The sequence below is a fragment of the Plectropomus leopardus genome, chromosome 15, assembly GCF_008729295.1.
Source record: "Plectropomus leopardus isolate mb chromosome 15, YSFRI_Pleo_2.0, whole genome shotgun sequence".
Lineage (NCBI taxonomy): Eukaryota > Metazoa > Chordata > Actinopteri > Perciformes > Serranidae > Plectropomus > Plectropomus leopardus.
In genome coordinates, this window is record NC_056477.1 from 21,876,837 (window position 1) to 21,894,361 (window position 17,525).

Genomic DNA, 17,525 nt, shown 5'->3' on the forward strand with positions numbered 1-17,525 from the left:
CATCAGTGGGTGTGTCATATTTTATTGGTTACAGCACTTAAATATTCTATGTCTTTGATTCATGTATAGTTGCTCCTTCTGTGCTAATTTTTTTGAAAACTAGAATAACTGTTGGGCAGTTGCATGCTTGCATTCATCAGTCATGTTGCACTTGTTGCAAGTTTGCATCCATTTTATGGCAAAATATATGTTTTATGAAGTCACAGTGACCTTGACCTTTGACCACCAATTTCTAATTAGTTAATAATTGAGTCCAAGTGAACGGTTGTGCCAAATCTGAAGAAATTCCCTCAAGGTGTTTGTTAGATATTACGTTCACAAGAATGAGACAAATGCAAAGTCACAAAGACCTTGACCTTTGACTACCAAAATCTAATAATTTCATCCTTGAGTCCAAGTGGACGTTTGTGCAAAATTTGAAAAAAATCGCTCAAGGCATTCTTGAGATATTGTGTTCACAGGAATGGGATGGACAGGCAAGCAAACTGAAAACATAATGCCTCCAACTACGGCTATCACCGACGCCGAGGCATAAAAACAAATATGTGTAATAACAGATCAAAAGCTGGTAAACAATGTGATCCGCCGTCTTGCTACTAATGTTTACTCTGAATGTGCATTTTGCAATACCCTCTGAGGCATATTTGATGATAGTGCTTCTGCTCAAAACTGGTCAAAGCACATGCTGGTTCGTCAGACAGCACCAAGGTTCAAAGCATGCTGAAGAGAACTTTGTTCAGGACCCAGAGCTTATTTATTTGAAAAGGGTTCTCTGTGTCGACATACCAGGCTGATTTTGATCCCGTCCATCATAAGTTTGAGGATGTCTTTCTGAAAGCTCTTCTTGCTGGCGGGCGGCAGGGTGAAGGGAATGGGAGAGTGTGGGACGGAGGTGGAGCCACTGTCGTCCTGCAGTTGATCACCTGGTTCTGGTGTGAAAAGCTGCTGGTCTGGAGAGTCGGGAATATTCAGCAGGTCAAATAAGTCCTGACTCACATCTGAAATGAGAGAGACATTCATACAGAACCAGAATTAGACGGCTCGGATTATGCTCATGTAAAGTGAAGGAGAGGATGGCTGGAATAGATAAGCAGGACAATTTGTTTACCATGGTAAATGAGTCTGTTGACAGCAAGAACCACAAGCCTCTGAAGCCGTTGGACGAACTCAGTCTCACTGGCACGAATGGGGTTTTCCTGGCTCATCCTCCTCTGCATCATCTGGTGGAGCTCATCGCTGGCCACGGAGCGCATCCGCATGAGGAGAGAGTCAGTCTGGGCCAGAGAGAAGCGGCGCCGGCCTACAAGCACAATATTGGTATGTGCTCAGTTGTGAAAACAAAAATTAGGCACACATGATGATATTTGTAAGTATAAGCACACATTTTTGTTTTTTGTTTTTTTTTTTCCAAGTTCAGAGTAAGGTTATGCAAATATCTTGTGAATCATTGAACACAGCAAAGATTAGAAAGATTTGCTAAAGTGCCATCTGTGCTAAAATGCTTAACACAGATTCAATTAAGCTTTCAAACATGCACACACAAAGGCACCAGTAGCGCATGAGGGTACTGGGCAGATTAACCTCCGAGGTGAGTACAGGGGAAAAGGTGAGCTCACAGCAAACACGGGAGACATGCTCCATGACAAGGAGGATGTTCTCCGCTGCGGACCGCAGTCTGAGCTACCTGCGTCACAATGGAGCATGTAGGATGGAGCTCCTGATGGGGAGGGGAGGGGGGAGTCCTGGGACAGGAAGCTGAAGGGAGGGGAGAGGGGGATCTGGCCATAGGAGCAGTAGTGCTGTCTGGGGATGCGGGGAATAATGGAGTCTTTCATGGCAATGGAACCTTGAGATCGTGACGAGGAGAGGATCAATAAACAGACAGGTGAGGGTGGAGACGTGAAATGCCTGAAAACACACGGTAGTCCATTCTATCTTGACACTCAGGATCAGTGAACTAGACACCAAATTTCACAGAGGAAATACTCACCTGCAATGCTCTTGCGTTTCTGATAGATAGCGTGATGTGGAGAGCTCGGAGGATTAACGGAGCTGCTCAGCTTCTGAGGTTCCTGATTGGCTGTCGTCTTTATGAACTCAATCGCTGACTGAAGGACGCGGAACTGCAAAGCCACAGCCATCTCTGGAAAAACCAATAACAAACAGTGAACTTGGTAACGTTACAAGTTGACGCTCTTCATGAGTGACTGACAATTAGCTTCATGCAACAATCAAGCAAACAAATTTTTGGCTTTGTGATTTGTGGCACATAGAAGTGATTTAAGAGAACTTGTTTCCTTCACCAATTTTATTTTACGTAGAATCTTCTCTTACATATGAATGTAATTCAAAAGGCATGTTGTACTAGTCGTAAAGAAAGCTTGCCTTTCTAGACATATAAAAAAAACAACACATGTTTAACTAAATAATCATTCTTTAATATGAATGTATTTTGAATTTAACCATGATACCAGAATTAAAAAAAATATATAAAAAACAGAAAAACTTTTTTAAAAATGGGCCATGGGAAATTAAAAGAAATACTTCGTCAACACAATAATAACTTGTATATCAATTTCTCACTGTGTAACCTTAAGTTCAAGAAAAAAAACACTTGTTTCTCTCGCATGCCTCCACAGTAAATCAAGAATCCAAAAACCGAGCAAATTCTTGATAAATTGAAGTAAAAGGGGGTTTACATAGTAATGTTTTCGCAGAAATGCGTGCTCGTGGGAAGTACTGAGCACACGACTGGATAAGTGTGACTTGGATTATACTGTAAAACCCTCTGAGGTAAATGGTATGTTTTGATGTTGTTTAGCTGTTTTTAACTGCGAAACCCATGTGCTACAATTTATTAAGAATTTTTATTAATTTTTCATTTCTTCGCTCATCTCGGAGGTGGTTTTCTTTATGAGCTCAACACAACATGGGGTGAGTAGCTGATACACAAATTATGATTTTGTGGGTGAAGCATTCCTTTAATATTCTATTTACTGTATCAGTGTGATGTGTATCGTGGATTGGCAATTAACAGAGCAGTTTGTTTTTATTGGCTTTTTGTTTGTTTGTTTGTTTTACCTTCAACTTATATATTATTATTATTATTATCATCATTAGTAATTATATTAGGCCATTCTTGGCATTTTTGTCTCTGTACAGCTTTGCAGTGACATTGGGTAAACAGTCATGGTAATATTTTAAAATTTTTCAGGTTCCCTAATATGACAACAGCCAAATATGCTGTATATTAATCTGCTTATTTTCTATTATTTTTATTCTTGGGTGAACAATAAAACTTGCCCACAAACATAACAGAATAGGTAGCCTAACACTGCAGTTTGGTTAGTCGATTATGCTAGTGAACAAACTGTCCAAACACGCAGCTCTTTACGAACTGTTGGCATTCATTAATTTAGCCTAATGAAGGCAGTAATACAGTCACTATTACTGAAATGACAAACAAGCAAAATTAAAGGGTGCCATGTACAGGGCCATAATGCCTTGTAATGTTTTTGTGATTACACAATGATTTTATCACATCAAAAAATGACTAAGAAATCAACGCTAATGGGAAAGAGATGGGAGAGATACGTTCAGAGAGCAAATTTAAGGAAGAATGAGAGGAAACTACTTAGTGGGAAGATGGAGATGTAAGATATTTCTCAAATTATGTTTTCTCTCAAATGAGTTTCCACTCTGCAGTTATAGATAATGAAGCGACAGCCCAGTTTCTTTCTGCTGCCAAGCTTGGCAGCTTGATATCATTCAGAACTGCAGAGCATAGCAGATGACAACACTGATGTATTTTGCATGTGTATTGAATTTTAGAAATCCAGCCCTCACCCTGTGTGCGACGCATCTTGCTGGTCTGCATGAAACCGAGCAAGGTAATGAGGTCTTCAATGATTCGAAAGTACTGGGACCCTGAAGAACTGCAGGAGTGGATAGTCACAGCCACTAACAGCTGCTGGATGTCACACACCAGGAGCTTGTAGTCATTCAGGGGAATACTGCAGAGGGACGACAAGAAAAGCAGGAAAATATGAAGCACAGAAAGAGTCTCGTATAGACCAATGAACAGTAAGAAAGGATTAATGATTCAATTCATGGCTCAAAGGTCCAAGACAAAACCCATGGAGGTGTATGAATGAATCATCCTCTGTTCTGGCAGCCCTACCCGTTCTCCATGCCATTGAGGGTGGAGAGGGTGTTAAAGAGCACGTAGAGCAGCCCATGGTCTAACAGGATGTCTGCCAGCTTGGGGCAGGCGTTGAGGAGCTGCAGCAGCATACACAGGATGTTGTGCACCAAGGAGTTCTCATACAGGGAGTTCTCAATAAGACCCAACACTGGGATGATACAGCGCTTTCTGAAGGGTGAGATATTTTCCATTTCCTCCAGGTCCAGACTGTGAAGCAATACAGCAGAGAAAAATATTACAACGTGCACAAAAATGTATGCATCAAACACTTTTACTTATACAGCAGACAATCCTATGCATACTATGGTGCACTAGATGTTATGGCTCGATAGGTTTATTTCCCCTGAACTCACTCTTCCTCCAGGCCCACCGGCCGTCCAAACAGCATCTCCAGGAAGCACTCAAGGAGCCCCTGGCTGCCCTGGTGGATGTACAGCTGGTTGGCGAGCAGCGAGAAGCCGTGATTCTTCAGAAATTTCTCCTTCTGCTCCTTGAGGGCTCTGCTGAAATATGCATCCAGCAGCTAGAAGAGAGAATAATATGAAGTAACCTCAGAAAGATTAGTTTTAATGCTGACAATATATTGTGATGTTTTCCTAACATGCTGGTACCATTTTTAGAGTATAATATTTTTTTTACTAAGATCTTGAGGCACAGGGAATCAAATGTTTAATAGATACTTGCTTTCATGGTAAGAATTCAATGAGAAGACTGATTAGCATAAAGGCTGATCACAAAGGGAAACAGCTAGCCTGGTTCTGTCCAAATAAAACCCTGGCTACCAGCACCTTTAAGGCTTCTCTAAGATAAAAAACAAATGTGTAAATGTGACTTTTGAGAATGGTAATGAGCAAAAACATTTGTCACTGGGAAATACCACATTGTCTACTGGCATCATAAGTGCAGTAAAACTTGACTTCTGGTGCTAAATCTATGGAAGCCCTGACAGGCGAGTGAGAAAAAAAATCTGGTGATCAATTTTCTAATTCTCAACTTGTTTTCTTTCCTGTGTTTGTGACTTAAAGACAGGTGGAAAAAGTGTTGCCAGGATAATTTTCCTAAGATCCTCTCCTTTTTTTCCATTTTTAAAAGGTGGAAAAAGTTTTGCTAGGTAAAAAGTTTTTACTGTGATGATTCCCCTAGTTTCTTTTTTTCAGTCTGTGAAAACAAAGTATATTTACTGGGTTTTAGCATGTTACGTGACATTACCGTATTGTCTAACAGTTAATGTCAATATAGCTAACGCTAACAGCAAACTAGAACAGAGTAAAATACACTTTTAGTCATAAGACAGACATAACAGTAATGTAACATTACTTGCTAACTCATAATTTCTGAACCTTTCTGAACCAAAATTCACCCAGAAGAAAACATTACAGCTTTTAGTCCTGTTTAGAGCAGGTGCTAGGGATACACTCTGAAATTTGAAATTCATATTACAAGGAAAATAATCCTGAAAGAAAAAAATCACACACCAAAACTTTTTTCCAGCTGTGAAAAAACAAGTAACTAAGAAAAATGAACATGGCAAAACTTTGTTGTTTTATCTGGCAAAACTGTCCCCCTTATTCATTTAATAGATGGAAAAATGGAACTTTAAAATAGCATCCTGGCAAAACCTTTTTCCTAAGTCCTAAAAACAGGAGAGAAAACAATATAAAAAAAACAATACAAATATAACAATATCAATTGGACACCAAAAATGGATCATCATAGATCTCACTTGCCCCTCGGAGCCTCCATATATTGCAGATCAACCTGCTTCACAGTGTTTGAGACTAATCAAAGAAGATACTTAACCAACCTTCATGACTCCTTGCTGGATGAGAGGTGACGAGTGGTTGACCAGGACAATGAGGGCTTCTGGCTGGATGAGTTTGTCCATCACCTCCTCAAGCATGAGGTCAGGCAACAGCAGCAGGATGCCCCGCAGAAGATCATAGAGTCCACAGCAGATCAGCACCAGACAGTCCTCAGTGCTGGACCTGACAAACACCGCTTAGACTTTAGTTCTGAATCATTGTGCAGGAAGAGCTAACTTAATTTCCTCTATCAGTGCTCAAAATGACAAGTAAAACTGCTTATTGTGAGTCCAACTATGTAAAAAGAGCCATAATCAGCACTACTAGAACTGAGAAAGCTGTTTTGCACCCCAGTTATAAAACTTGCATCAGTCAGATGAAAAGCTAATTGTCAATGAACCCACAACAGCCTGTTGTACTCATCAGGAAGGAGACATTAATGAATGTACCTAGTTTCATTAATACTGCCGAAGCAGTCAAAGCAAGAGACAAGAAAACAAACACCTGCCATGAGGATATTGTTTTCTTTTCTTGAAAGTTTTCTGAACAGCTTGAAATTCATCAGCAAATCAAATTAGATATCTAAATGTCAGACGGCAACAGATCAAACTGAGTCTAATAAAAAGACAAAGGTGACTTTGGTGAGAAAACAGGATTACAAGGAATAAATCGTTTTTTAATTTCCTATCAGTTTAAGTCACCAGCTCGATGGCAGGTAGAAATAAACTGAAACTGTCACCGCTGTGCGAATCACTTTCAACGTTGGCTCAGGATTATTACCATAACCAAATGCTGTATTTAGATTATGCAAATCCCTTCACAGCTCTTCTTTATCAAGCAGAGTGGACGAGGTATTTATCTTTTTTGGAGTTATGTAGCAGAACAAAACTCACACAGACATGCAATTAGATAAAATGTTGAAAGAGACTGTTAGTGCTCACAGTACACAAAGTCATTTACAGACCCGCCATGGTTTAGTGTGGGCTGACTTAATTAAGATTAGTAATGATATTGCTCATTCAGTTAGAACCTCCCGTAAGAATTTTCTTTAGATACAGCACATTCAAACAAACATGTCTTGTTAAAGTTTACTACAGTAGCATACCTGTCATTGGACTCAGTCTTGCTGTGCGCCCTCTCGTAGCCAGGAGAGTAAGTGTAGCTCTCCCAGTCTTCGGGCATGGAGCCTCGGTCAGCTGTACTGGGCCAGCGGCCGATTGCCAACGAGCCATTTGGAGCTGGGAAGGCCAGGCCAAGACTGGCCAGATTGCTGTGGCTCCTCTGGAAAGACTGGATGCCTTTCAGGCTGTCAGGGCGGCGTGGCGCCTCGTCACTGGCCCAGTCAAACCTGTCCTCAGACTCAGCCACCCCAACGCTGCCCTCTGCCAGGCTGTCTACCTCTGCCGCCTCGTCCCGCTCCTCCTCCACACTGATAGAAGGAGTGCGCAGAGCTCCTCCCTCACCTATGTCCTTGGACTCACAGATTGTCTTGGCTGATTCACAGCTGCTCAGGAGCTGCTCGTCCCCTCCGCCCTTCTTGAGTGTCTCTGTGCTGCCAAGAGCCTGCTGTGTGGTGAGGGAGATCCCGTCACCTTCACCTGCCTCATTTGAGATACCGTGTCCGAGTCGAGGTGTCAGTAGAGGGGAGGAGTACGGAGATGGTGCCAGACTGGGTGGGCGTAACGAATGATCATCACCTCCGTGTTCAGGGGACGGACCGTGGAGATGGCCTAGAAAACAGGACAAAAATGATTCAGCATTTACAGGCTGCAAAGGGCCTATTTGTATGCAGACACAGAAGCTGCACTGACACTTGTAGGGCAAATAGTAAAATTGATGGACTTGTGGATGTGATGAATAACATGATGTGGCAGAGCAAAATCGCGGATATTCATTGACAAATTTGTACATTTAAGTGCGGTCAGAAATTGTGGATCAATGCAGGAAATGTCTGTTGCTGAATGTCTCACAACGTACTGTTGCATGTAAGGTTTACTTTATTCATAAAGCAGTTTATACAGTAAAGTTCTTTACAAGAAATAAAAAGAATAAATCTCAAAAAGCAAGGCTAAGATGACAAAAGAGGCTCATAATTGTAAAACTGAGTAGAACTATAAAGCTCAGATAAAAGAGGTGAAATGGTGTAGTTACAAAGATATATAAGAGGATGGCTTTGTAAGACATACTGTTAAGAGCAGCAGTTAGATTAAATCTTTTTTAAAGCAAAGAACAGGAAGATTAGAGGGAGTTTCACAAACACATAATGACCTAATGTCCATGCATCAGCTTTTCCTATAAGTAATGGTGTTTACATTAGTGGTACTTTAAAATAAAACTCTGGTGACTGTAATTAATCACAGTGAGTAAACAGGGCTGATGCAGCTCTAAACATGTTAAACACATTTTCCCTGTTGGACAGAAATACACTCATGAAAGCACTGCTGCCCATTTATAATGTCAAAACAAGCAACAAACTGAACTGTTTGTATTTAATCATCCTCCTAACTGTGTTGGATGCTTTTGAGTGCTTTAAAGGGACAGTTAAGCCAAAAATCAGAAATACATATTTCCTCTTACCTATAGTGCTATTTATTAGTATGGATTGTTTTGGTGTGGGCTGCCGAGTGTGAGTATATCAGCCGTGGAGATGTCTGCCTTCTCTTAAGTATAATGGAACTAGATGGCATTTGGCTTGTGGTGCTCAAAAAGCCAAAAAGTGTATTTGAAAAACTCAACAGCAATGTCTTTTTTCAAAAATCATAACCTTGTTACTCAAGATCATCCACAGATCTTATTTTGAACAGTTTTATGTAGGCACTACTTTCTCGCTACTAAAATACAGCTGTTTATTGCATCACCACACAGAAGAAAGTGGGCTTCTACTGCCAGCTCACTTAGCACCACTACGCTAGCTAACATCACAGCCCAGCCACGGACGCCATTAATGTTTACATTCCCCACTGTCACAAACACAGTGAGTAGATGCCGGGGTACAGTCAAAGGTGTAGTTTGGTAGAAAGAAAATAGTTCCTACATGAAACTGCTCACAACAAGGTCTGTGGATTATCTTGAGTAACCAGGTTATGATTTCTGAAAAGAGACATTGCTGTTGAGTTTGTCAAATGTATTTTTTGGCACTTTGAGCACCACAAGCAGAGTGCCATCTTGTTCCATTATACTAGCGAGAAGTCAGACATCTCTATGGCCGATATCTCCAACACTCTGCAACCCACACCAATCTAAACTGATAAATAGCACTCAGCAATTAAGGGGATTTTTTTTATGTCGGAGTGAACTGTCCCTTTGTGATTGATGTAATATAGTTGAAACAGCTGTACCTTCATGCGCAGCATCAGTGAAGACAGTTGGGGAGAGCGACATCACAGAGCTGCTGGCAGACTTTCCTCCACTGTTAGAGTGTCTCAGGTACATAATGGACTGCACCTTCTCCTGGTACAGCTTCCCATCTGTAAAATCAGAGACATCAAAAGAACTCAGTGCATTGAATTAATGGCACTGATACTGTGGTGCTGCTTTAGACTGCACTTCTTCCTCACCTATGTGCAGTGAGAAGTAGAAGCTGGATGGAGTGTGGCAGACGTAAGTGTTGGTAGGTGGGTGAACAGCCAGCAGGAAGTTGTAGATCAGTTTAAGCAGGTCCATGTCCGGAGGAGACCCGAGTACCTCCTGGATGATTTTGACGAATGACAGACAGACATCCTGTGGGATGGCAGTCAGATGCTCGTCCCGATGCTCCTTCAGACAAACATCATGCAAGTCAGTGACAGTGTCAAAAGAGATATTTCTTAGAGCTGCTTTATGGCTACGACTTACCTGTAACACCTGGCAGGTGAGCAAGAAGCGATGCACGACCTCAGCCTTGAGGAACTGACGGATGTTGAAGACCTGATGAGGGTGGTGCACCCTGATGAGGATCTCTAAGGCAGCCAGCAGTGTTTCCCACACTCCACACTGACAGAAACAACACAGTGAATGACAATGAATAGGCAGAAACATTATCTGGTTCTTCATCTAATGGTGGATTAGAGAGTGCCATCACTCCTCAGCAAAGAAAAATACTGCTGCACAGAATGCAAAACATAAAGTACTAGTAATTAGTAAGTAATTTTCACTTCTTAATTTTATCTGTTTATTTCTGCATGATTTGCAGTCAGTTAGTACTTTCTTTCCAAAACTTTTGGGTTTGTCAGAAAATCGAGGTGAAAATTTGTTTAAACCAATTTATCACCTTTAAATCCTGGATATTTTTTTGGAAACATGGTAAAAGATTGAATCATAAATGCTGAGTGCTGCTCCTAAGGTGAAAGAATTTATCACCAGCACACCATTAGATGATGATGCTTTAAGGTTTCTTCACCTCATCAGGAATGGATGTTAATAAATGAAAAGACCTTGGGAAACTAGAAATGTGCAAATTCAGTAAAGCCATTCCACATTAATAGTTTTCTCTTTTCTTACTTTTCTGTGCTGCTGCACCTTTAAATCTAATGAGAAAAATTATTTGAAAATTTAACTCATCTAGAGCTGTATTTCTACTCTTTATCCTGGCTGTAGTTTTACTTCATATTTGACTAAAAAAAGAAAAGAAAATGTCTCCTAGCAACTTATTTGTTGTCTTAAATTGCAATCATTCTAATGACCTAGTTAGAAATACGACTGTTAATCTTTGTGCATGTTTACTGTTCGTACATTCTTTCATTTTTGTTTAATTTTTTTAGACGTGTTATTTCTTCTGTTATTAATGAAACACAGGGTTTCATCATATTTTCATGGGCAAAATTTCAAATCTTATTCTTGAATTTGCAAGAATAAAATATCTGGGACAATCACAATGTGTAACATCACATAAATGTACAGTATTCTTTAAAATGAATGTTAATTACTATATGAAATTTAACAGCAACCTTTTAAAAGTCTCTAATAGTTGGTTATGTTCATATTCAACTTACATACTTCAAGCTATAGTCATGAACAATACATTGCCCTTTATTAAACAATAGCTTTCCAAGCACTTGTGTCAGATTGGCGCTGGCTTTCAAGACTACTATGGAAGATAATTAACTTCATTGTACACAAAAAAAAAATCCATGACTTTCCAAAACTTTTAATGATTTTTACTAATTCTGTGACTTTTCCAGGCCTTGAAAATGCAACTGTGAAATTCTATGACTTTTCCAGGTTTACCGTGACCAGGGGGAACCCTGAAACCATGACTGACCCTGTGATGTATAGGTTTACCTCAGCTTTGGCCCAGATCTTCCAGTCCAACAGGACGTCTGAGAGAAGCTTGATATCCTGAACCACAGCGATGGACTCTGCGTCCAAACGGAACTGCCCATCGTCCCCCAGGATGAGGATGGGTTCACTGCAACATCCATCCAGTAAAGTCTAAAGGGACAAAATATGGCACATCATACCACATCAGTTCTTCTACAGTGTTTTTATAACAGAGTGCTGTTCACTCTCATCAGACACACACCTCAACATATTGATAATCACTATCTCTCCAGAAACAACCTTACAGTGCAGAATCCCAGACAGGAGGAGAGTCAATAAATTCTCCATGAAATTTTTTGGAGTGCTTATCACTCTGTCAAATCCACTGCCATTTACTCACTGAGCAGCCGTGTCTGTATTGATCAGAGTCTATCATTTGTGACCAGCTTTACTGCAGTGGTTATAAATCTAACACTCCTTTGGGTCTGTGGTAGACCAACGTAAGACAGAAGTTGGCCGCCTTTTTTGCAGCATAAATAGAAAAGTAAAAGTGAAAAACAAATCCAATGAGTGTAACACAGCATGTTCCTTTTGATATAGGAATGATTATGAGTGTTTAATATTACTAATCAGTGCATTTCTGTGCTATACAATACAGTATTTGGAAGCCTAAAGTGACAAAGGCAATCAAAGGTGCTGTGTGACTCTGCAGGACCTTAATGTTTCATCAAGTCAGACAGAATCCATTTCAGCACACAGCCATCGCACAGCTCAATTACAGACACAGCCAGAGGGTCAAGTAACAGCAGGGTCACCAACACCGGCTCTGAGAGGCACCGGTGTGTCAGATTGGATCAGATTCATTGTAAAATGAATACGTTTTACTGCGCAGATCAGCAGAGGTGGCGGCTACAGAAGACGGCAAAGAGTTCACAGTGTGACTCACTTTCAGCATATGATATCCAACGATGCATTTGGACTTGATGAGGACCTGGTGGATCATAGAGTAACCATGGTAACAGTCCATTTCGTGGATGCGGTGTTGGTTAAACTTGGACAAAGACAGCAGCACCCGGAGGGCCAGAGCCTGGGTCTTCTCACAGTCACTCAGCTCCACCGTCTGGACACCGCAGACCCAGAGGCGAGGGACAGAGGAACAAAAAGATGTATGAATGTGAACAGCGAGGGCCTGAAATTTGAGTTTTAAAACGCTATTTCACACTGTTCCTGCTACAGTTATTGTGTTCTCACAAAAGCACACATGAGCCTAATATCAAACTTTGTCCGTGAAAGTGACATTTAAACTACAATTCCAACTGGCAAACAGTTACAATGACTCTCCTCAACCAACACAGGCCGGTCACCCGTTACAGACATAATCAATTAGGTAACATTCTCAGAATCAGATGAGTAACAGCTAATTACAGAGTTCAAACATGAGTTAATCATTGAATCATTCATAAAAATAAAACAGCTTTATCAATTATCTTTTGGGATTAGAAATGAATTTGAATTTCCTCTAGCATTATACAAAGCACCCTCACTAATGCATGTATGATGCAGTGAACTGACTTCATAATAAAGGCTTTTTAAACTGTAGGGCTGCAAAAAAGGATTATTTTCACAACTGATTAATATAAGATAAGATAAGATAATCCTTTATTAGTCCCACAGTGGGGAAAATATGCTAATATGCCAGTTATCATCTTGATTAATTGATTAATTGTTTGACCTCTAAAAAGTGAGAATTGCCAATCCCCATTTCCTGGCACTCAAGGTCACCCCCTTACTGACACTTCACAAAAAGATTTAAATTTACTCAAATGTTAAGACAAGCAGAGGCAGCAAATTCTCAGATTTGAGAGACTGGAATGTCAAAATAGGAATGTTACGGAAAAATAACATTTGGCATTTTTGCTTGAGAAATGACCTGAATGTTTATTTGATAATCAAAATAGTTGGCTATTCAGTTTCTATTGATTGACCAATGTAGTTCTATGACATCCATTCTATGATTGTTTATGAACTGAAAATTAAATCCCTTCATCTTTTGTTTGTTATCTTAAAAAAGGTGCTGAAATGCACCCTGCAGTAACAGAAGACCAGCTGGGAAGCAGAAGTTAATGCAAGATGATAATGTGATATTGGAGTGACCAAATCTCACGATCGACCCGTGGCAGTTGGGGGAAAATATGGTTATGAAACAAAGGATCATTCCATTAGGTCTATTTGTTAAAATTCTGATTTAACATAAAATTGATTGGTATCTACCGGTGTGTCAGATTGGATCAGATTCATTGTAAAATGAATACCTTTTAGACTCAAAATTTCTTTTTTGAAAGCAAGCATGAACCAAACAAATGACGTGTTCTGTCTGTCAAGTCTATCCCCTCTCACCACTCTTTCAGTACTGTGGATAGTGCCACACCTACATACAAACACACATCTACACACTCACCCTCGACACACAACAAACAGCGCTGGATGAAACACATCCTATTACACAGTAAGTCCTTATGCCACGTCAAGAAGACAAACTGTTCAATTGTGTGTTTCAATTGTGTGTTTAGCTTTTTTGCATAGTGCGGATCAAAGTGAGAGAAAAAGAATTTAACTCTTAGTCTACAATAGGCAACTCTTGAGGAATCAGATTCGACTGTGTAAATTCTTAGTTGGGGACAACCCTGATGTGTTCAATATGTGACGTTATGATATATGTTTTCCTTTTACTGAATTTGTAAAATTAACAGAAATTACCTTTTAAAGAAGAAAACCCTTTCCCTCTCTGGAAAACATCTATTTAAACAAACAGTATTTCAGAAATGTTACACTAAAAGGGACCTAGCCAGAGCTTTAGCTCCAATGAAAATATCGAAATATGGACCAACTACCTGTGCGAAGAGGAAGACAAAATTTCCTGTTCCTCCTATCTTGTGCAGGACGCTCTGCAGGCCGTGGGTTTCAGTGGGGAGCAGAGCTCGGAGAGAGTTCGGTTCCAGGGAAACACTCTGCACTTCCTTGGAGCTGAACGGCCGCTGTGTCACCACCATCTTGGTCTGACCCTTCATCCTGATTACCGGCTCATAGATGGTGTAGACTCTAGGACTGCTGGGAGCATACACAACTGCCAAGCTCTCCTACACAGAAACACAATTATCATTTCAGCTACAACTTTCATTCAGTAACTTTTAGTTATTTAGAGTTTTAGAATTTTCTGTATTAAATCTTTTTTGTTGAAATTCAATTAGACCCAAGCAAGGAGGCCAGATAGCCTGGAGCTACAATTTCTAGCATGGATTTAGCTGTGCTAAACTTGGGCAGAGCATTACAGAAATTATGAAGATGTGGAGTGGAAATCATTAGTTCTTCTTGTCTTACCCCCTTCATTTCTTTTTTTAATCAGCAGAGTTATTATCAACAAAGCCATTAGCATTTAATGGGAGAAAAACTATTTTCAGTCTCACTGAAATAGCTCCAGCTTAACTGTAATAGCTTTTTCCATTGGGGAAAAATTACTTCCTTCCATGCAGTATCATTAATGACAGCTAATTGGACCAGCACATTACTCATACACCGTGAAATGAAACAATAAATGAGACATAGGAGGGATTTGCTATGCTTACAGAACACTTAAAACACTAAGTATAAGTGGAGGGTTTAACAGCATTGTCAATCTGTATTTTAACTTTCAAAAAATTCTTGAAACAACAATGACAAAAAAACACTTCTTTGTCTATTGAATGTTTAATAAGTGAATGCTTTTATGTTGTGATTTGGATGATAAGTTGGTGCTTCCCTAAAACAAAGACTTACAACCAGAGCTGTTGTGTCCACATCCTGGTTCTTCATGAGAAGCTCTCGTACATGCTCACACTTCAGGCCTTCCAGAGTGACAAACTTGGAGATCGTCCCACTGGGCTTGCCGTATTTGCAGGGCATGATTGAGGTGAGGTCAGGCCCACTAGTGTACAGGTAGAGGGCCTCCTCAGATCCTATTCTAGATCCTGAAAAATGGAGAAAAACGGGTTTTATTTACTCTACTACTGAGACAAATGCTGCAAATTCATTTCAAAAGCTGAGAAACAGAATTGTAAGAAATCTAACACTGACCCTAAATAAACCCGATGAGTAAATGATTAATATCATTCCATCCATAACCCATAACGTAAAGACATATGATGTGACGCAAAGTGAGAACCCTGAAGAGCCATGGTGCTCCTTGATATCTAATTTCTTGTTCTTCTTCACGAAACTTTGGTGTCTTTCATAGTCCTTATTTTCCAAGAAGAAGCTGCTACCTACAACAGCAGAGAGGCTAAAGCTTGTCTAAAGACATCAGTTGGGTTCACAGGTTGAGATTACCCAGAGGCAGGCCATTCACAGACAATTAGAGGCAACAAGAGAAGTATTCAGTTAGCCTCTGGAGAGAATGCTAAGAATCTACAGCATGCAACACACATCAGCAGCAGCCTTTTACAGCCCTGAGACTCGTTACGCTTCAAAAATATAACTGCACCAAGACTCATTACTGTGCATTTATAAGCCCAATATTTACTGCTAATAAGAGAGAAGTTGGTAATAATCAGTGTACCAGCAGGGAGCGACACTGAGGTGGAACAGATTAAATTATATAAAGGATTATAGCAGATTGCATGTATGAATGTAGAGTAAAATGATGAGTGACTGGGATTAAGTATCTGAGAGCTTATGGAAACATGATTTCAGTTAGATAAAGAAGACAGGAGGTCCTACCATTAAAGAGAAGCACAGTGCCCATGCTCCAGCGTCCACCCTGCTTCAGCGTCTCCTCAGAGGACGGCGTACAGTGGCCCAACATGCAGAAAGTCTTGTTGCTGTCAGATGATAAACTTGACTTTCTGGGCAGGGTGTAGTCCAAAGAAACTTCACATTTCCTGAAACAGAGAGTGAAGGTTAATGTTCATTTATTTACCAGATATAAAATTAAACTTCCATAATCCCAGTATACCCCATCTCCTACCATTTAGCCCTTACCCCTCCGTTTTGTTTGTTTTTATCTAGGGGTAGGGTGTTATGATTCCAGCTGGAGATGCTAGTTGGAATAGAACAGTTGGGCAAAGTGTTGCTGCTACATGACCCTCCAAACTGAGGTTTTACAGAGGAAAACGCTAGACAAAGCGTTACGAGAAAAAATCTGTGAGATGTCTGTACAAACAAAAAGAAAGCCACAAATGTGTTTTTCTTTGTTATTAAAGATTTAAAATTAATGATTGAAGGTATTATCATAGTTTGATGTTGTTTTAATGCATTACTCTCCATTTCTTAATAACAAGCATAACAACAACAAAACGGTAGCCAACTTTACATTGTTATCGTTACTGCTTATTTGTACATGACAGTCCCACATTTTGACATATTTCCATGTTGCCCCCAGTGATGTATGATGCCTGAAATTTTACTTAAGTCCAGCAGCAAAGTTGGTGCATTTGTTTATGCTTCTCTAATATCAGTGCAGACTGCCAGGGTAGGAGCATGTTAGATCCAATCATAAGCATCAATGCTTTTCTATCACCATCAGAGAAATGGAAAATGTCATTGTGATAATACAATTATTACAATAGTTGCATGTGTTTAAGTAAATACCATTGATGATAATGACGTTACTGCTGACGTTTCAGCCTTCAGCTGTCCCGTTTCACAGGGGAATGCTTCAACTACTACCCCTTGTAATTCTGTTCTGAGGGTCAAAGGGGCACTCGAAAACAAGTGGTAGGTGTAAAAGTAAGAAATGTGATTGAGCCTTACTCTCGCCATTACAAGTTCCTCACCTGATGCCACACACCCAGACAACCACACGGCCATGGATGTTCTTCTTTCCCTCTGGCTGCTGTGTGTAAGTGAGGCCCAGGTGCTGCCATTGGCCCGTTCTGAGTAGTTCCTCACCAGAGTCTGCCTGTGCCAGCAGCCCTGCTTTTATCTCATCGTTTGGGTCTATACAAATCCTGAGGGATCAGCACATTACAATACTTCAAGGTCCATAAACTATGAATACTTTAAAAAACTCATTCTGCACACACACATCTTGGAGACTGAACTCTACACTGGAGCTCACCTGAATGTGAGAGCGCCTGTGGAGAAGTCTGCCCACACTTGAAGCATCAGTGCCTTTGAGCCCATGGACAGAATATGAATGAGGCCTTCCTCTGCTAATCTCGCCCCAGCCGGAGGGGAGCCATGGTGGGACTCAGCTGCAGGAGGGTTACCCTCCTCTGGAGAACAAAGACAAAAAAAAAATCTTAAAA

General features: G+C 40.4%; 1 protein-coding gene across 2 annotated transcripts in view; it reads right to left on the reverse strand.

The window, feature by feature from the left end:
* lyst (lysosomal trafficking regulator) overlaps nucleotides 1-17,525 on the reverse strand; it is a 73,799-nt gene that overhangs the window by 14,999 nt on the left and 41,275 nt on the right. For both annotated transcript variants that reach the window (XM_042502737.1, XM_042502736.1), the window contains exons 14-32: nucleotides 17,336-17,492; nucleotides 17,052-17,225; nucleotides 15,997-16,157; nucleotides 15,058-15,248; nucleotides 14,136-14,381; nucleotides 12,191-12,364; nucleotides 11,266-11,415; nucleotides 9,841-9,978; nucleotides 9,564-9,762; nucleotides 9,345-9,473; nucleotides 7,112-7,736; nucleotides 6,009-6,189; nucleotides 4,558-4,727; nucleotides 4,181-4,411; nucleotides 3,847-4,013; nucleotides 1,991-2,143; nucleotides 1,685-1,846; nucleotides 1,109-1,300; nucleotides 787-998 (exon numbers count right to left, since the gene is read on the reverse strand). In XM_042502737.1, coding sequence (XP_042358671.1) covers nucleotides 787-998; nucleotides 1,109-1,300; nucleotides 1,685-1,846; nucleotides 1,991-2,143; nucleotides 3,847-4,013; nucleotides 4,181-4,411; nucleotides 4,558-4,727; nucleotides 6,009-6,189; nucleotides 7,112-7,736; nucleotides 9,345-9,473; nucleotides 9,564-9,762; nucleotides 9,841-9,978; nucleotides 11,266-11,415; nucleotides 12,191-12,364; nucleotides 14,136-14,381; nucleotides 15,058-15,248; nucleotides 15,997-16,157; nucleotides 17,052-17,225; nucleotides 17,336-17,492 — 3,812 coding nt within the window. The remainder of the gene's footprint in view (nucleotides 1-786; nucleotides 999-1,108; nucleotides 1,301-1,684; nucleotides 1,847-1,990; nucleotides 2,144-3,846; nucleotides 4,014-4,180; nucleotides 4,412-4,557; nucleotides 4,728-6,008; nucleotides 6,190-7,111; nucleotides 7,737-9,344; nucleotides 9,474-9,563; nucleotides 9,763-9,840; nucleotides 9,979-11,265; nucleotides 11,416-12,190; nucleotides 12,365-14,135; nucleotides 14,382-15,057; nucleotides 15,249-15,996; nucleotides 16,158-17,051; nucleotides 17,226-17,335; nucleotides 17,493-17,525) is intronic.